The sequence below is a fragment of the Dama dama genome, chromosome 23 (genome assembly GCF_033118175.1).
Source record: "Dama dama isolate Ldn47 chromosome 23, ASM3311817v1, whole genome shotgun sequence".
Classification (NCBI taxonomy): domain Eukaryota; kingdom Metazoa; phylum Chordata; class Mammalia; order Artiodactyla; family Cervidae; genus Dama; species Dama dama.
In genome coordinates this window covers 58720834-58740823 of record NC_083703.1, presented here as the reverse complement: position 1 = coordinate 58740823, position 19990 = coordinate 58720834, and the positions used below count along the sequence as shown (strand labels likewise).

The window sequence follows — 19990 nt, the reverse complement described above, 5'->3', positions numbered from 1 at the left end:
TGGCATGCTGGGTTTGTCCAACTAGAGCCTGGCAGAGATATCTCAGCCCCCAAGGGGCTCCTTGGGATCACAGAGGAGCTTTAAAAAACACACCCCAGCCCAGGCCTCTCTCCGAGAAACTGTCATCAGTCGATTTGGGGTGGACTGGGACTCAGCATTTGTTAGATGCTCTGAGAGCTGAGAATCACTGTGCATGATACCCTTTCATCCTCGCGGGGTGTGGAGGTAATAAAGGACCTTGAGGGCAGATTATCGTGGATGGGCAGAGTAATCACAAGGTTCTTAGAAGAGGTGGAAAGAGGAGGGAGGGCAGCAAATGGAAGACATGATGCTGCTCAATCTGAGGATAGAGGGAGGGGCCGTGAGCCAGGAGAGCAGGTGCCCCTGGAAGCTGGGAGAGGCAAGAGAACGGGTATCTGCGGAATCTCCGGAGGAACCGGCTTTGCTCACACCATGACTTTCACCCAGTCTGCCTCCAGGACCTGATGCTGAGTTTGTGTTGTTTTAAACCCCTCACATGCGGCCGTTTGTTACAGCAGCAATGGGAACCTGCTCCCCCTGCCCGAGACAACCAAGTGTCCAGGTGAGTAGCCACCCCTGCGCCGACCACGACACATAACTGCCATTTCCTTTCAAAACTAAAACTAGAGCTACCTTTCGACCCCACGATCCCACTCCTGGGCACATATCTGGAGAAAAACAAGATCGGAAAGGATACATGCACCCTAACGTTCATTGCAGCACTGTTTACAGTAGCCAAGACCTAGGTGCAGCGTAAATGTCCACTGACATGGGAATGGATACAGAAGATATGGTACATATGCACGATGGAATATTACTTAGCCATGTATGCAATGGGATATTACTCAGCAAAATAATGCCACTTGCAGTAACATGGATGGACCTAGAGTTTCTCATACTGAGTGAAATAAGAAAGAGAAAAAGACAAATATGTAACATCGCTTACACTTGTGATCTAAAAGAAGGGAACAAATGAACTTATCCACAGAACAGAAGTAGAGTTACAAATGTAGAAAACAAGCTAATGGTTACCAGGGAGTAAGGAGGGTGGGGAAGAAATGAATTGGGAGGCTGAGATTTACATATAAACGGCACTATACATAAAATAGATAACTAAAAAGGACCCACTGTATAGCACAGGGAACTCTGCTCAATATATTTTAATGGCCTATATTGGAAAATAATCTAAAAAAGAGTGGATATGTGTTTATGTGTAACTGATTCACTTTGCTGTACAACAGAAACTAAAACGACATTGTAAATCAACACTAATAACATTTTTTTACAAAGAAGGAAAATAGAATTGTGTGTGAGCAGGTCATGGTGATTTTGGAAAATCACTTTTAACTCAAGTAGGAAATTCTTCCTTCCCCATCCCAACCCCCACCCTATCCCACTCCAGAGGCTTCAAGTTCTGTGTGCACACGAATCATTGCAGAAGCTGGGGCGATGGGTGAGCTAGTGAGAGCAAAAGGCTGGGGGATAGATGGACTTAATCATTCTTTGCATTAATGGTAGCTAGTTAATTTCGTTCCTGAAGAGACCAGCTTTGACCTTCACCTCCAGCCCCAATTAACTGCCAACAATGCTCTGTCAGCGTGTTTACGACAAATTAATCACACAGAGAGGTGAAATCTTGCAGGAAAATTGAGTGCTCTGACTTGGGCTGCAGGTGGGAGCTGAGGTTGACCTCTGAGATGATTTTGATCACCCGCCGATACAGGCCTGGTTAACCACAGACGCCGGGCAAACTTTGAGGCAAGCACTTAGTTTTTAGCTCACTGCAGAGGGAAGACAATGCCAGAAGCAAGGCCCCAAACCTGATTTCATGGCCCTGACATCCTGGTGGCATGTTTGCAAACTGGTTATCCCAGGCAGGAATGATTTGGGGGCCCCAGATCACCAGACAAAACCCTGCCTTCCTTGTAATGAAGCCAACTTCCTTGTTCTCTCTGAATGTTTGTGCAGGTGGAGCAGTGCTTGTCCAGAGCTCAGCATCAAGTCCAGATTCCTCTCCAGCTGATCTTCCAGTTGTGTTTTCTTTGCATTGGGTTTTTCAGCAACACTCACACTGCTGTGCTGCTCTAAGTTGTCTTGTTCTGAGCATCGTATCTTTGCTCAGGCTGAGCCCTTGCCTAGAACATCATTCCCTTCCCAACCCCCTCCTTCTGCCAGGTGCTGAAGAATGAGTTCCAGAGCTATCTCCTTCAAAGCCTCCTAGCCCTGCAGATGGTGTCTGGGACCCTCTTCTGCACCCCCTTTATTCTACATGGTCATTCCTGCTCAGGACTCACTGCCCAGGCCTGGGCTGCCTCTCCTGCTGACTGTGAACTGCTCCCCAAGAGCAGGGGCTTGGTCTTCCTGTCTCTGCAGCCCAAGGGTGTGGTACGCAGGAAACGGTCAGTGTGGTGGGAGGCGGGGGCCTGTCTAGCATCTATTGGAAGTTCAAGAGCGAAAAGACAGGGCCTCTGTGCCTAGTGAGTTCACCGGCTGGTGCTGGGGAAGATGCAACTGGCTTCTGAGGTTCTCATCTGTCTTGTTCAGTCACTCAGTCGTGTCTGACTCTTTGCAACCCCATGGACTGCAGCACATCAGGTTTCCCTGTCCTTCACTCTCTCCCGGAGTTTACCCAAATTCATGCCCATTGAGTCGATGATCTGGGAGTTTACCCTTTTCTGGTAACATTAGGGACTGACCCATCCCTAGCCTTCAAGGTCAAGGTGGGAAGGTTCTAGAAAGGTGAGTTGGTAAAACCATCAGGGGGCCACGATAGGCCTTGAGGAAGTCAAGTCTTACACGAAGAGCAGAGTGGGTGGTTCTGATGTTCAGTGGACCCAGGAAGGCGCCCCCTGGCAGGCTGCTCCTGGCCACCAGAGGCCCTGTCTGTTGAGTCCTGCCCCCAAGGCCACAGAAGTGGGGCCCAGAACCAAGGTCACCTCAGAAGCTGACTGAGTCCCTTTGTAACTTTGCGGAAAGTCTCCGATCATCATTAACAAATTTCCTGACTACCAGCTAGGCAAAAATACCCACTGCAGTAAATACCCTATAGTATCCCAAGCAATCACCTGGTGAAAACCATCCAGCAGGAATTTTCTTTGTCTTGAGGCTATAAAAATCGGCTATTAACCCACAAAAACTGTCAGCTCTCCCTGGCCTGTCGGGAGTTGTCGGCCTGCTGCCAGCGGCCACTTTATCTCTGCTCTTTGTTCTCAATAGGGCTCAGCTGGTAAAGAATCCGCTGGCAATGCAGGAGACCCCGGTTCAATTCCTGGGTCAGGAAGATCCTCTGGAGAGAGGATACGCTACCCACTGCAATATTCTTTGGCTTCCATTGTGGCTTAGCTGGTAAAGAATCTGCCTGCAATGTGGGAGACCTGGATTCGATCCCTGGGTTGGAAAGATACCCCGGAGAAGGGAACGGCTACCCTTCTCAGCAGCCGAAGGAGGCCCCACGGGGTGGGAAGCCAGCACCGTCCAGGCAAGTCCATTTTTTTTTTCCCTACTGCTGCCACACGACTTTATCTGTGAAACCCCAGGCACAGCCCAGATACACACAGAGTACACGGGAAAAGCACTATGTGTCACAGGGCGCCTCCAGCCCAGCCCAGCCCACGCCCCACCACCAGTCCTCAGGCATGATCGGACCCTGTCCCTGCCCTCCCCGGCTGGACATCCAGCTTTGTCCTGCCCAGATGCCCCCTCCAGCACGGCTCGCAGACATCTCAGCAGCCAGAGGGGGCCCCGTGGGGAGCGGAGCCAGCACTGTCCAGGCCAAGTCCAGCTTCCAGACCCTAGTGTCTGCCCCCTGGCTTCTCTTCCTGTCCACACGCTGTGGGTGCCAGTCGTGCCTTCTGCCCCCCACCTCGTGGCCCCAAGCAGAGCAGTCTCTGCTCATCAGGCTGAGGGGTCACACAGCGGGGATGGATGGTAGGGGCAGGGGTGGCTGGAAGAACTGGGCCTGGTGACAGGAAGCAGAGCAGCCATCGAGCCAGCAGCCCCAGCCAGGGCAGGACAAACCCGGCCACAACACAGGGAGGGGACGGCACTGGGACAGCAGCTGCCCAGGCCTGTCGGGACTTGTCGGCCCACTGTGATCGCAGTGCCCACTTTATTTCTGCTGTCTCTTCTTAATAGACAGTACTTTCTGCAGAACTCTGTGTCTGGAAATTCTATTCCAAGCTGCACTTGGACTGCCGCGATGCTGCCTTCACCCCACGTCGGGTCCAGCCCAAATGCTGACCCACACTGGTCATGTGTCCGGAAGCAAGAAGGTAAAAAGTGACATTTATGGCAGCAGAGAGCTCACCCGCCCCCAGACTCTTTCTGTGTGAGTCTGCCTGCAGGCTGTTTGCTCTGAGTCCCACCCCCCGGGGACATGGGCTCTGCAGTTCCATCACTCAGCAGGTGTCTTCTGTGCTTTCAGAGTCATGCTTCTCAAGGGTCATAGCTGCCAGCTCTTCTGAGATGAGCGTCTCAGTGCTGACGGGGTCGGCCTGACTGCCAACAGGAGGGACCTCGCTTTTGAATGGTGCGTCTCGGTGGGGAGGCTCTGGGGAAGAGAGGGGACCCCAGGAACATGTCAGCCACCTCCCCATGAACAACTGATCAACCAAAGTGACCTGGTCCATGGGTGATGAAGCCGCTGCCTGGGGTGCAGGCTTCACGGGTGGGTGACCTCATGTTGCCATCTGCGAAGCCCTATCCTTTCTCCCCCAGACCAGTGCTCCCACTTCCTCCGCCCCCTTTGATTCCAGATTATCTTTGGTCAGACTTTTAAATTGTGCCCCACTTCATGTTGCCCCCTGCTCCAGCCCCCAAGGCCTTCCCAGCTCACTTCAGATATGACCCAGACCTTTTTCCTGGGCTTCCCAGCAGGGAGAGACCCAGCCTTGCCCATTGGATCACATCCCTCTGCTCCCTGGGCTCATGTGTGTGGTTCTGGACCTTGTTCCCATCTCAGGGCCTTCGCACTTGCTGTTCCCTCTACCTGCAGCGCTCTTCCCACATCTGTGCTTGTCCGGTTCCTCCCTTCCTGTAGGCCTGGTCTCAGATGCCACCTCATCCTGAGCTTCTCTGTCGGCCTGGCTAAGGCACGTCTACTAGGTCACAACACTGCCTACCTGCCGCCTCCCCTTTAATAGTTCTTTTTAGTGCTAGTCTCAAAAGGCTAGTCTCTAGTCACTACTGGACTCTGATCTCATGAATGGGGTGTATTTGTCTCTTTGTGCTCTTAGCTGTATCTCCAGGGATGGGAGGGTTTGAGTGCAGGAGTGGGGCCAAAGTGGGAGAATGAATGAATGAACGACTTCTTCCTAACAATTAAAGACGTGGAAGAAGCATAAGGTGGCTACAGCATTATTGGTGGGGAAGAATTAGTGAGCTGGGTTTCTAAGAATAGAGGAGGGATCGTGTTCCAGAAGGTTCCAAGGCAGCCCAGCCTCATGGTATGTGGCTTGGGTGGTCACACAGGCCCTGCAGATGGGCCTGCGTTCAGCTTACTGCTCTCCTGTCTTTGTCTTGAAATTCTTCCTAAGTTTTGAATAAGAAGCCTTGCTTTTTCTTGTCTCACTGGGCCCCACAGACATGTCACTGGTCTGGTCCAGGTGTCGCAGCAGTGAACGGGGTGTAGCCAATCCTCCCCACAGCCCGGGGGCCATGGGCTCCTCTAACCCTCAACTTATAGATGGGGAAGCAGAGGCTGCCAGCTGAGTATGGGTTAGGTGGACTCTACTTCTGCCATGACTCTCCTGCTTCCCAGACTCCAGGAAACGGGAGATTCATGACTATTGAGTGAATGAGAGAGAGAGCATGGGGGCCCTGCCCTGCCCCCCACCCCGCCCCAGGCTCACCTACGTCCCCTCCGGGCTCCCTAGGCTTTTTGACTCCCTTGACATCAGCTGCCCCTGGGTGGGCCATCATCCTGTTGCTGTTGCCGACGGTGGTGTCCTCGAGGAAGCAGGAGCGAATGTGGACTCTCTGGGACGTGACCCCTTCAGACTGAGGTCCTGGTTCAGGGATTTGAATTTCGATGGAAGCTTCTGGGCTGGTACCCAGGACAGAGGCTGCAGGTCGGTCATAGAAAGGGATTTGGGGAGGGAAGTGTGAGCAGCTGGACAGCAGGCCTGACCTCCAACCTGGCTCCCAGGTCCTCCATGGCTGACCATCCTCCTGGAACCTCCCTGCAGTGGTCCATGCTCTGCTCTATCGTTGGCAGATACGTGGCCTCACGTGGTATCTCTGCATGTTCCTTTCACGTGCCTGGGCTGCCAGCTCTCTCGGCCCCTGGGTCTGCCAGCTTGAGTTCCCCTCTTCCTGCTGCCCATCCCCGCTGACCTGGTCCTCTGTGCCTCCCCGGGGACTCACCCACTGCCCCCGCGGACCCCTGCTCCCTGTCTCTCTGTGGCTGCCTTCTGGCAGCTCTGGAACACCATCTCCATCTCCACTTAGAATCTTCACATGGCCCCGGTCCAGTCCCCAGCTCCTGCCATCTTGCTGCTGCCTCCCCTGCCAAACTTCAGAAGAGAGCTGTCCACACTCTGTCTCACCTCCTTCCACTGCCCTCGCTCCTTCTGTCCCTTCAGGTCACTGCAGATCCCTTGCTGCCAGACCCCGTGACCCTCCCTTGATCTCACAGCCTCTTCTCCTCTGGACATTGTACCCTGGCATCCCCAGGGCTCCTCCTCTCCCAGGCCTCTCTGCTGCCTCTCCTCCAGCCTGTCTCTGGATGCTCAGTGCCAGGGAGGACATAGCCTCAGCCCTCTGGTCAACAGCACCTAGGTGGCTCCTTAGATGCCTTTCCAGTCCAGCCATCTCCTTTGTCTCTGCTTCATCTGACCCAGGAAATGATGCCTGCCCATTGTAGAGATGAGAACATCGAGGTTTCCTAGGTGGGTAGTAGGAATGGGAACCCTCGTGCTAACTCTGCCAGACCCCCTTGCTCTACTCTGTGGACAGCCTCCTGGTGGGATGGGAAAGAATTTCTCCCCACAAGGACTGGCTCAAGTCCCATGTATTGAGGAGGCCAGATGGAGTGGGGTGGGGGCAGGATGGCAGCCCACTGTCGCATTACCTGGGGGACTGTCACAGCCACCGCGGGCAGAGCCCTTGGCTGGGTTGCTGTGAAGTCTCATCTCATTGCCGTGTCCCATCTGAACTCGCCTGAGCACAGACTTCTCCATCCGGATGTCCTGGGGCCCCCAGGATCCAGCCAGGGAATCCAGAGTTGAGGGATCAGCAGGAGCCATTGGAGAGAGGCAGCAGGGAGCCGTGGAGCCTGGTAGAGGACATGGAAACATGACCCTTAACCCCCACCCTCTGATACTGCTCTTCCCATCCCCTCCTCACCACGCACACAGATAAATCCTAGCCAGACAGAGGAGACAGGACTCTGAATTCTTTCTGGACACCAGCAGACTGGGAGTGACTACTTTAGGCTCTGGATTGAAGAGCAGGAGGATCGGCAGAACAATTAGCGTGGGTTTCCAGGGTTTTATAACTGGGATGCCTGGGGTGTCAATGGGGCATTGCAGACCCAAATACTGAGCATGCCCTCTGTTTCCCAGCCATTCTCACCCCTCTGGGCCCATTGGGAAAAAGTCTCCTTGGGGGTTAACTTGGTGTTGACCCAGAGCCCTCTGAGACTCTGGCATTGTTTTATTTTCTCAGCATTTCTTTTCATGGTGACCTTTGCGGTTTTCAAGGTAATGCTGTAAAAGTTTACTTTAAAATGAATTTGAGTAGAGTAAAAGGTAAACCATTTAGCAACACTGAGTAAACAGTCAGCCAGGGACTCAGCCAAAATTATGGAGGTGGAGCTCAGAGGACTGAAGGTGGTGAAAGGTTGATTTAGATTCTAGAACAAAGTTCTTCCTTTCACAATTAGGGAAACTGTGGCCCAGAGCGGGGTAGGGCTCTCTCGAGGGTCACAGGGGGTGTCCCAAATTTGGGGTCAATGCATTCACTCATGTCTCATAGCTGGACTGAGAGGTGGCCCTGTCCCCTCTCCCCACAGTGCCTGGCGTGGAGGAGGCACTCATTTGCTTCCTGTTATTTCATCAAAGCTAAGATGCACCCAGTAAGAGGGATCCCAGTTTATGAAATGTTAACATGAGGGAAGAAATAGTGTCTTGGAACAAACACAATGTTACAATGACACCTTGTGACATCTTAGTGAGAGAGAATGAATGAAGTTATTTCTTGTAGAAAATGTGGCAAAAGATGGCAGGGTAAAAGGAATGCAGGAGGGGTTTGATCCAGGCACAAGGAGAGACAGCCTCATTTTTGGGAAAGCCAGAAAGGACCTTGGAAATCTGATAGCTGCCCTTTCTCCCTGGAGAAACGTCCCCCCACCCCCACTCTTTACCCCACCCAGATGGACAGGTCCCCTCTCCTAGGCATCTCAGAGGACTCACCGTTTTCCCCAGAGCCCATTTGTCTCACTAGGAGATTCCCGTGTCCAATCTGGATATCTTCACAGTGCTGGATGGAAATGTGGCTGTTTGGTCCCTTCTGACAGATCATGTTGACTGGATTGTGCTGGTAAATAACTGGGGTGGACTGATTTCTAGAACCTTCTGCAAAATAATATTCTGCTCAATCCCTTTGTGCCTCTCAAGGGGTTGGAAGTTCCAAATACTAGTCCACAGCACCAGAATCTCCTGGGCGGGGTGGGGGCTGGTTAAAACATGAATTCCTGGGGGCCCACCCTGGGGTTCTGAGTCAGTAGGCCCAGGTGGGCCCCAGGAGCCAGAGTGTTTACCAAATGCTGCAGGTAAACTTGTACTTTGCCCTGCAGGCCACCCTACCCGTGTGTCCTCTGCCTCCGAGGGAGGGCGGCAGGTGCCTCGCTGCTTGCACCCTCTGCCCCCTCCCACTGCGAGGAAACCACAGTCCTAACCTCTGCTTTCCTTTAGGGACCTTTCCTCGCTCCTTTTAGGGAGCTGTCCACGGGCTGCTTCTAACCATGGGGAAAGCTTTGTTTGGTTCACAAGGCATTTTAAAGAATTTGGAGTAGTGACCACTGTTTAACGTCCAGCATTTAAGATGCTGAGGCCCTCCTTTGGTGCCATAAGCAGGGGTATCAGCTCCACATGGGCTCCACACAAAGGGCCATATTCCCAACTTCGTGGGCCCTTGGCTCTTGTGTCTTTGTGAGCCCCCAACTCCGTAAAAACTATTTAAAATGGCATTTTATGACTGTGTTGGGGTAAAGACAAATATAATCTCAGCTGAAATCATTATTAGATATTCATTCTTACTATGATATCCATTTTTTTCTTCCAATTTAAAGAGAAATTGGAGCATTTGGTGACCCCCTAAAAGTATTGGAGGCTCTAGGCCTTGGGCCTGCTGTTTATAATGCCTGAGTCAGTTCTGGGACTCCACCTGTGGGTATGTAAGCCCAGCCTAGCTGACTCCTTCAGCAACTTTACAACTCCAAGTTGGGCAAAGTGCTTACAGAAAACTGTTAGCAAACTCAGATTGAGACCTGTGTCTCAGGGCTGATACAGTCAGGGATGGACCCCACCTCCAGGAAGCCCTCCCTGGTTACTCCTGCCAGCATTCCCCTCCCTCCTGGAATCCCCTGTCAGAGACAGGTCAGCAAGACTCCAGCTTCTGACAAGGTTTGGCATCCAGAGTACTTAGTAGGAGCCCAGCAAGGACCAGGGCTTGAGTGTTACAATTTCTCTTCACAGCTCTGCCCTCTGCCCTGTTCAGAGTAAGGGCCTACCTGATCGATAAATTGTCCAAGAGTTTGATTTCTGGTCAAAGTCCAAGAGGTGCTTGTCCCTCATCGCATACAAGTCTGGGTTGACTTCCTTTGCTGTCTTCATCCCCAGGGCCTTGGCGATCATCAGGGCTTTATGGGGCCCGTGGGCTTCCAAAAACTGATAGATCTCTTCCTCTGGGAGGCGAGAGGCCAGTGGTTAAACAGGACCCTGGAGGGCTGGATCTGCTCCCCTGCTTACCAGCCCCTGTGCCCATCTTCCTCATCTGTGAAATGGACACATTAATAATACTGCACCACAGAGGTTGTTCTGGGAGTTGGGAATTCTCATCAGGGGCTCTGAACAGTGCCTGCCCATGCTAGGTGCACAACAAATGCTAACCATTAATCAGACAAATGATTTCTCAGTCCCTTAGTCTCTTTCCCCAAGAGACAAAGCCTTGCCTCTGAACACTGTGTGTTCAGTGTGGGGACCTTTCAGTGGGTGGGGTGGTTGTCCCTGGCCACGTGTAGCTTCCTAAGTGACCGTGAGAGTCTGGAGACAGAGGGAACCGGTGCTGAACGAAACCAGGATGCTTACGCTGTCCACTGAGCTCTGAGCCAGGCTTCTTCGGAACTGCAACTGCGTCTTGCTGGGGCCTCTCCGCTGGAGAAAGAAAGATGGTCAGGGGCTGAAGGGACAGGAGAGGGGACGTGGATTCTACCAGACAAAGGTGGGCTGCTTTGTAGAGGCCCCAGCACACGGATCTCCAGATTCGGATTCTAGAGTTAAAGGAACTTAGCTTCAAATCCTGCCCCACCCGCTTCTGGGCTTCCCTGGTGGCTCAGACTGTAAATTTGGGAGACCTGGGTTCAGTCCCTAGGTTGGGAAGATCCCCTCGAGAAGGGAACAGCTACCCACTCCAGTATTTTTGCCTGGAGAATTCCATGGACAGGGGAGCCTGGTGGGCTACAGTCCATGGTGTTGCAGAGTTGGACACGACTGAGTGACTAACACTTTCACTTTCAGCCCCCCTCCCCCAACCCTGGTCCTGCAATGGCTTTTTGTAAGTACTTGACACATGTCAGCTATTTAGGTCCATGGGCTGCAGAACCAGAGAAGTGGATCTCGTGTGATGCTAAGGCTGTTCGATTATTATCGTATCATTGGTACTGTCATAATCATCATTAAAGTTTTGCTGAGCATTTACTATGTGCTGGCATGGGCTTAGCCCTTTGCATCAAATCCTCTCGCCTCCATTGGCCAGAGAAAGAAATCAGGATGCAGTGAGAAGACGGCATGCACCCTCAAGGGCAGAGCCTGCACTTGAACCCAGGTCCAACCCTGGGCTTGGCCACTGCCAGGACCACTCATGCTGGGTCCCGCACCCCCACCTCCCCGACCCACGGTGACAGGTTACCCCGCTCTGCGGGGACCACTTCTTTGGTCCTGCTGTCGCCCAAGCACCACGTCGCAGGGCCTGCGAGTGTGACTCCTTTAGACTCCTCTTTCATCTTGTGGAGAACCTGGTTGAGCTTCTTCTTGGGCACTTGGCATTTCTTTAACAGCTGAGCGGTCTTCACAGGGGAGCCAGCATCCCTCAGCACCTCCAGAATCCTCTGCTCAAGGTCTGGGAGAGGGAGACAGGGGCAGAGGCAGAACTGAGGTACCCACGACCCAGCCTGGGCCAGCGGACTCCCCCGGAGAGGAGTCCAGGGCAGAGGGAGGAAGAGAGGTCAAAGCAGACATCCATCAGTGTCTCTGTTCAGGGAGGGGCGCATGGGCTGCTCAGAAATGACCCGGGCCGGACAGCCTGGTGGCCAGAGGAGCTGCCAGGCCTTCCGAGTGTCCCCCGCCTGTGTGAGCACTGGAGGACAGGTGGGAACAGTCAGCTCTCAGGTGTCCTCAGAGCAGAGGAGGCGGCAGGATGCAGGAGGGTAAGGGCAGAGCAGAGGAGTTGGGGGAGTGAGGCCTGTCCCTGGTGCTCTCCACCCCCCATCCACCCCTCCCTGTGGAATCTGCTCCCGGGGCTCACCATCCACAGGGGGCAATGTCACTGTTCATCCCTGCCAGAAACCCAGCAGGCCTTCAGAAACGGAGGTTTCACCCTGATGCTCAAACATGGAGTCCTGGTGGTACCGCTCCAGACTCTCTCAACCCCTTCTCCTTTTCTCTGCCTCCACTCCCCACTCCTTGTCAGCATACCCTCGATGACAGCAGTTCCACCAGCTCCAGGTTCCTTCCAGTCCACCTTCCCCTTCGCCAGTGGAACGGGTTCTGCCAGCCTCACTTTTACCCATCCTCAACTGCCCTTCAGGTGCCAACCTGTTTGAATTCCTGTCAGCTGCGCTCACCCCAGGGCCTTTGCACATGCCATTCCCTTTCTCAGGCGGGCTCGTCCTCTGTTCCACCTGTCCACTGTCAGTTCTCACTCAGACTCCAATGCTGGGGGGCTGTCCTGAGTGTCCTGAGCAGGTGGGCAGCTGGTCCTGTGTGGGTCTCCTGCAGAGTGTCCCCAGGGATCCCCTGCTGTGATTGACAGGTTCACTGTAGTGGTTCTGTGTCTAGCCATGGGCCAGGCACACAGTAGGGTCTCAGGAAATATTAACAGCATTTGAATGGAGGAGGGACTGGATGAAAGAATGAGTGTCCGCTACTGGGTAGGTGTCTGCTCAGATGACCTGGGCAGGGGATGGGCACTCCTCCAAGGCCTCTGTTTCCACCTCCCCTCTGCCAGAGTTAATGGTCCTAAGCAGGATTCCTCGAGGCTCAAGGAGGAACTTTCCAAGTGGCCCCTACTCCTCCCAGGCAGGCTCCCATAAACCCAAGCCAGCTGCCCTGCGGGGAGTGAGGGACCTGCTGGATGTAGAGCCAGCAATGCATGGAGCTGGGAGGGAAAGTGTCTGCCCCCAGGACCCCGTGGGGATGCAAAGCAGGGCCTTTCTTGGGAAGACCAGGTTACTCTTCCAGGGCAGCAGCCCAACCCTTTGACTTCTGGGTTCTTCCTGGATTCCGAGTGGGCAGCACTAGGGAATGACCTGTTTTCCAGCTCTGCGCTGGGCACTGTGGCCTGCTCTTGTGGGTGGAATGTTTGCATCCTTCTGGGGGCAGGTGATATGCATTAAAACCCCTGGGGTCACCCAACCCTTCACTTGCTAAACACTATCCCTGAAACTGTCATACCCATTCAGCCCACTGATGCTTTGCCTAGCCTTGAAAAGTTTTTTGATTCCCGAAAAACCTGCTCCTGGGTGAGCCTCTCTCTCTTCCTTCTTCTGCAGTCCCCTGACCCCAAAGAGGAAATGGGGTCCGTGCAGTGAAGGCTGGGCTGGCCTCACCCACTGAGTCTTCTGGCTGGTGAACCAGAAATTGCAAAATGGGATGAGGTGTAAGTGATACGTCAGGTAAAAGGAAAACCCGCTGGGGAACAAGTTAAATTCAGTTACCCAACGCTCTTGACGTGTCTGCTTGGGAAAGTACAACAGGAACCTGGGAACCAACCAGCCTGGGATCCTGGGCCTCTCCCAGTTAACCACACCAGCCCCCACCCCCCTCCCCCGCCGACACAGCATACTTTCCTGGGTTTGAGCCAAAGCTCTGCCACCTACCAGCTGTGTGACCTCTCTGGGTCTCCATTTCCTCATCTTTGAAATGGTGATATTCATGACTACTTCAGATCGTGGTGAGGTTCAGATAGTTACGTATCACAGAACAAAGACAGACAAAAAATGCCTCAGCCCCCAGCCCACACACTTTCAGTGGGGACCCTAGAAAACAGCTCTGTTCAGTATCAGTTAAGTTTCTTTCTTGTTACGGTGGTGCCTTCAGATATTAGCCTATCACGGTTGTCATCTGAACCAAGAAAAGGAACTAGAAGAAAAGCTAAGTCCCACCCAGGCACTCCCATGGGTCCTTAGAAGGAAATAAGTACCTGTGTCTCCCAGGTCGGCAGGGAGCTCAGCCATGCTGACAGCAGCTGCAGGAAGCCTGGGAGACTTGGAGTCAGCAGCAGGCTCTGACCCTGGGGCCTGCAGAAGGTGGGTCCGGTCAAGGCTGGGTGTACTCTTGTGGGCCAGGCTGGTGCCTCTAGCAGCTGTGAAGACACTCCAGCTTCATCCGGACAACTGTCAGCTGTCAGCTGTTCACACTCCGGAAATGGGGCCCTAGGCAGTCTCTGGAGAAAACGAAAATGAAACTTCCTTGTGTGGTTTTTGAGAGAAACAAAATCGAAAGTTGAATTGAGCAAGACACAGGCCTTCCACTAGATATTGGTAGGGAGCTGCTGAGATGGAGGAGACCAGAGCTCCTTCTGGGGCTGGGGGGTTTCCCACTGCTGTCTACCTTGACTCCCCCAGCCACAGGCCAAGATATTCAGGTAGGTGGGTGGCTGAATGCCTGTGATCATCAAAACCACGTATGTGTGTGCATATCAAACCGATGACAGTGTTGATGTATGGCAGAGACCACGACATTGAAAAGCAATTATCCTCCAATTAAAAAAAAAAAGAGGACTCTCTTTAATGAGTACCTTCCATATGCTTTCCAATCTCATATGCCCCTGACTCATCTACAGGTTAGGGTCTAGTTAGGGTCTCTTTTCTCAGGAAACTGGGGCTTGGATCAATGAGGCCACTTGTCCAAGGTCACAGAGATGCTCAGGTTCTAACTCAGCCCCACCATTTACTGGCTGTGGGATCTTGGGCAGGTTATTTTACCTATTTATGTCTTAGTTTTCTCATCTGTGAGATGGGCTAATAAAAGGAGTGACCTCAAGAGGTGGTGGCGAGGACTAAAAGGGTTAATTCAGGCACCTCTACAGCTATGAGCACAGTTGGGCACCCACTGACCTGGTTCTGGGAAAAGGACCCATCGCTTCTGAAAATTCTTACAGGGGCCATTGACCTCCCCAAACAGTTCAGAGACACTGCTCAGTCCAGGTGACAGAAGGGGAAACTGAGGCCAACAGAGGTGAAGGGCTTTGTGTGAGGCAGCCCAGAGGGTCAAGGGCTCAAGGAGTGGGTGCCAGTCCCGGGCTCCCAGGGGGACACTATCCCCAGCATTTCTACAAAGGGAGGCACTTGGGAACAAGTACAACCATGGAAGGGCCCCGAGGGCTTATCTCAAAGTTGTCTTTGTGTTCCCCAGTCCAAGTTCTACTGGCTCACTGCACAACAGTGATGCCAATGAATCAGAGATGAGGTGTTGAGGCAAGAAATACAACTTTATTTGGAGAGCCAGCTGACCAAGAAGATGACACACTATTGTCTTAAAATAACCATCTTATGGGGTCTGGATGCCAGATTCTTTCACAGATCAGAGGTGGAGGGAGATGAGGAAACAAAGTAACAAGGCCATTAGTCTTGCAAACATCTCCTAGAATGGCAAGCCTCAGGCAGGGGATGTGTTCATTTCTTCCTGCCATCTACAGGTGGACAGGGTTCTGAACAAAGGCACTTGAGTTTAACAGTCAGACTGGGGGCAGGATTCTCTGAGGCAGGCCATTATGTATGATTATAATAACAAAAGCAACAGAGAGGAAATTAAAGAAACAGTTCCAACATGGAGCCAGAATTAGTTTATCCCTGCAACATTTGCAGAGCAAGCAGGAAAAATCCCGATGCCCTGTCCACTCTCAGACCAATTAAGTCCCCATAGTGGGAAGGAGAGCTGAGAGTCCTAGAGGACTTCACTTGAACCAGAGGTGAAGTGTTGGACAACTCAATAAAAACAGGAAGCCGCAATGATGCTTCTGCTCCTTTTTAATGTAAAAAGAAGAATCGTGTGTCTCTATGTGCGTTGACAACGTTAATTTTAAATGAGGGTTAATTGGGTGTATTGGGAGAGATTGTCAGGTGTCTTCTGGGCTCAGGCTCAGGCTGAGTGACTGTGGGCGGCTAGGAGGCGCCACTCCGTGATTGGCCACTAGGTGGCGCCCGCTCACCAACCTGAGTCCTGGCTCCCCTTGCCCAGTTCCTCTAATTCAGAGGGGGTGGCTCTCACCCGTCCCCCATTCTAGGATAACCCCAACTCCATCTGACCATATTCTGGCTTCTCAGCCATGTTGATCTTAGTGTGGACACTCCAACTTGGGCCTAGACCTGGGTGCTTGGTGGGTTTGCAGGTCACACTAGAGTCTGTTCTGAGGGTCAACTGCTTCTGGTCCGTGTCTGTATACACATGTGTCCCCATTACCCACCTCTGAGCTGCAACCCTTCTTCTCCCTAACAGTGAGTCACTTCCTCTCTGAGCCTTGGTTTAATTATAAAACAGAAATAACAGATAAGAACAAGCATGTTTATCTGACACTTAGTAGGTGTTTACAAAATTTGCATTATTTAGAAAATGCCATGTGATTGATAGAGCTCCATAACATAACTTTAGACACTGCTGTGCTTAATTGCTCAGTCGTGTTTGACTCTTTGTAACCCAATAGACTGTAGGCTGCCAGCCTCCTCTGTCCATGGAATTCTCCAGGAAAGAATACTGGCGTGAGTTGCCACGCCGTCCTCCAGAGGATCTTCCCAACCCAGGGATCGAACCCAGGTCTCCTGCACTGCAGGCGGATTCTTTACTGTCTGAGCCACCAGGGAAGCCCAAGGATACTAGAGTGGTTGGCCTATCCCTTCTCCAGGGGATCTTTCTGACCCAGGAATTGAACCGGGGTCTCCTGCATTGTAGGCAGATTCTTTGTGAGCTGAGAATGCCAGGAAAGCCCAAGTTTAGACACTAGGTGAAAAAAAAAAGCAAGTGAGAAAGAGGAAGGAAAAAAAACAATTTAATGTGGGTGGGTTCCACCTTCCTTAGCATTCCGTGGTACACCTGGAATTCATGGGAACCATGAACCTGCTGTGAACATCTTACCACATTGAATGGGATTCTTACTTTTAAAGTTTTAATTAGCTTACATTTCCTCTCCTCTACTTAAGAGATTTTCAAGGTTATTTTGACTATAAGGATAGTCTTTCGCTGAAATATCAGTGACTTACACTATACAGAAACTTCTTTCTTTCTCCTATAACAGTCTGGTAGGTAGCCCAACACTATAGTGATGGGACCCAGGCCCCTTCTATTTTGTTGCTCTGCCATTTGTGGGCTTTATGTTCTAAGATGGCTGCTCAAGCTCCAGCCATTGCAACTCCATTCCTTACAGGAGGAAGGAAGCAAGAGAAGAAGAATAAGTATCTCTCCTTTAAGAACACTCATGAGTTGCACAGACATTCCCCTGACATCCCTCAGTCTCAGAGCCCAGGAGAGAGGCTGGGAAAGAAGGTCTTTATTCTGGGCCATCATGCTACCTAGCTAAAATTGGGAGATTGATTAACTTCCAAATAGGGGATAAGATATTGGAAGATACTTAGCTGTCCCTGCCATTTTGAAGCTTTCTTCACCCCCAAGAAAGGAGCAGGGAAACCTCCTCTATGCTTTGAAGTATATCTGTTCAGCAGAGCTTCAGCAGAGCAGGTCTGAGGCCGAGTTCACAGGTGGTTCCCACATTCTCAGAGACTCCCGTCCAGTGTGGAAGACAAAAGGGGAGAGGATGCTAGGGGCTCCCTACTCTCCCTGGGACGGACCTCAAAGGCCACAGGAGTTTCAAAATGGCGCCACTGCCTGCTGGAGCCCAGGTCTTTTTTTGCCTTGAAAAGCACACACCTTTTTCATTGCTTGTGTTTTTCTGGAAACTATTAGAACTCTCCGCCCCAACCAGATGATAATTACATGTTACTGATCTTGAGTCTTTAAATTTCTCTCTCTTTCTCCCTTTTAAAAGAGAGATATTTTTGCTGCACATTGTGTTGGCAAAACCCAGTCTCCTTTCTACCAGGCAGCCTGAATGTTATGATCATGGTTCCTCTGTGAATTCACCTCAGGGGGTGGGAGTGGAAAGGTCTGAAGGCACCAAGGGGGGACAGTAATTATTGCCTTTGTCCAGGGGCAAAGGTCAGAGAAACAGAGGTGGCCAGAGGGAGACAGAGATTACACAAGATCTCAAGAGCTATGGTAGAAAAAAAGGTGAAAACTATGGCAAGGAACAAAGATCAGACCAGGGGCTACGGGAGGCAGTGGGTTCTCTGTGCAGCTTCCAAAGGTTCTGCCCCTAAAGGCATCTTCCCCAGGCTCCATTCACTGCCCTTCAAGGAACAGGTCAGGGAGGCTCCTTGGGCCATCATTGTCTCCTGGAGTTGGACAGACTTGGGATTCTGATCTGGGGTCCTGAGCTCTTGGCTCTGTGCCTTGAACCCCTTACTACTTTTCTGAGCCTTGATTTCTCCCTTGGAGAAAGGGGATCGTAGCAGCTGTGCCAGGGGTCTTTGCAAGCTTCCCTGAGATGGTGCTCTGGAAGGTCCCAGCAGAGCACTGGGAGCAAAGTGTGTGCTCCATGAGCAGGCACTGTTGTGTCTTCATAATGTGACCTCCATCTGTTCCTCTCTGAGTGACAAAGCAGTCCCATTCACTCATCTGGTTTTGCACCAAGCAATTCCTTGGGCCTCCTTTATCCCAGACTGCGTGCTGGGTGCTGGAGCCGGTGGGGAGCGGGGGGTGAAAGTGAGTCCTCCCCTTGCTGGTTCCTGGTTCCACTTCCCATTTCGACTGCAGAAAAAGCCAATCTGCTCAGTTGAGGCACTGATGGGTGACTCAGGCCAAGTCCTGAATCCCCCACCACTCCTGGAAGTGTTGGCTGGTAAGAGGAGTTGAGCAGCGCAGTTCAATTCAGTTCAGTCACTCAGTTGTGTCCGACTCTTTGTGACCTCATGGGATGCAGCACGCCAGGTCTCCCTGTCCACTCCTGTCCCAGAGTTTACTCAAACCCATGTCCATTGAGTCGGTGATGCCATCCAACCATCTCATCCTCTGTCGTCCTCTTCTCCTCCGGCCTTCAATCTTTCCCAGCATCAGGGGCTTTTCAAATGAGTCAGCTCTTCGCATCAGGTGGTCAAAGTATTGGAGTTTCAGCTTCAGCAGCAGTCATTCCAATGAATATTCAGGACTGATTTCCTTTAGGATAGACTGGTTGGATCTCCTTGCTGTCCAGGGAACTCAAAGAGCTTTCTCTAACACCACAGTTCAAAAGTATCAATTCTTCGGTGCTCAGCTTTCTTTATAGTCCAACTCTCACTTTCATGACTACTGGAAAAACCATAGCTTTGACTAGACGGACCTTTGTTGACAAAGTAATGTCTCTGCTTTTTAAGAAGTTGTCTAGGTTGGTCATAACTTTTCTTCCAAGGGCTTTCCTTGCAGCTCAGTCAGTAAAAAATCTACCTGCAGTGTAGGAGACCTGGGTTCGATCCCTGGGTTGGGAAGATCCCCTGGAGAAGGAAATGGCAACCCACTCCAGTATCCTTCCCTGGAAAATCTCATGGACAGAGGAGCCTGGTGGGCTGCAGTCCATGGGGTCGCAAAGAGTCAGGCACGGCTGAGTGACTAACGTTTACTTACTTTCTTGCAAGGAGCAAGCGTCTTTTAATTTCATGGCTGCAGTCACCATCTGCAGTGATTTTAGAGCCCAAAATATAAAGTCTGTCACTGTTTCCACTGTTTCCCCATCTATTTGCCACGAAGTGACGGGACCAGATGCCATGATCTTAGTTTTCTGAATGTTGAGTTTTAAGCCAACTTTTTCACTCTCCTCTTTCACTTTCATCAAGAGGTTCTTTAGTTCTTCGCTCTCTGCCATAAAAGTGGTGTCATCTGCATATCTGAGGTTATTGATATTTCTCCCGGCAATCTTGATTCCAGTTTGTGCTTCATCCAGTCCAACATTTCACATGATGTATTCTGTATGTAAGTTACATAAGCAGGGTGACAATATACAGCCTTGATGTACTCCTTTCCCGATTTGGAATGAGTCTGTTGTTCCACATCCAGTTCTAAATGTTGCTTCTTGACTTGCATACAGATTTCTCAGGAGGCAGGTCAGGTGGTCTGGTATTCCTATGTCTTTAAGAATTTTCCACAGTTTGTTGTGACCCACACAGAGGCTTTGGCATAGTCAATAAAGTAGAAGTAGATTTTTTCTGGAACTCTCTAGCTTTTTCAATGATGCAACAGATGTTGGCAATTTTGTCTCTGGTTCCTCTGCTTTTTCTGAATCCAGCTTGAATATCTGGAATTTCGTGGTTCACATACTGTTGAAGCATGACTTGGAGAATTTTGAGCATTACTTTGCTAACGTGGGAGGTGAGTGCAATTGTGCAGTAGTTTGAGCATTCTTTGGCATTGCCTTTCTTTGGGATTGGAATGAAAACTGACCCTTTCCAGTC

At 51.5% G+C, this 19990-nt stretch overlaps 1 protein-coding gene across 2 annotated transcripts; it reads right to left on the bottom strand.

Moving 5' to 3' along the window:
• Window positions 1–1166: 1166 nt before the first annotated feature.
• Window positions 1167–13893, bottom strand: ZBP1 (Z-DNA binding protein 1). Of its 2 annotated transcripts, none has more exons than XM_061126943.1 (8): window positions 13660–13893; window positions 11149–11358; window positions 10329–10394; window positions 9752–9925; window positions 8433–8591; window positions 7091–7294; window positions 5871–6083; window positions 1167–4570 (listed from the first exon to the last, which is right to left on the bottom strand). In XM_061126943.1, exons 1-8 carry the CDS (start codon window positions 13691–13693, stop codon window positions 4419–4421), a joined length of 1212 nt encoding a protein of 403 aa, XP_060982926.1. In that variant the 5' UTR covers window positions 13694–13893; the 3' UTR covers window positions 1167–4418. The 2 variants fall into 2 exon arrangements, with proteins under 2 accessions (XP_060982926.1, XP_060982925.1); XM_061126942.1 differs by having other exon boundaries at window positions 8433–8594; window positions 13660–13892.
• Window positions 13894–19990: the final 6097 nt, after the last annotated feature.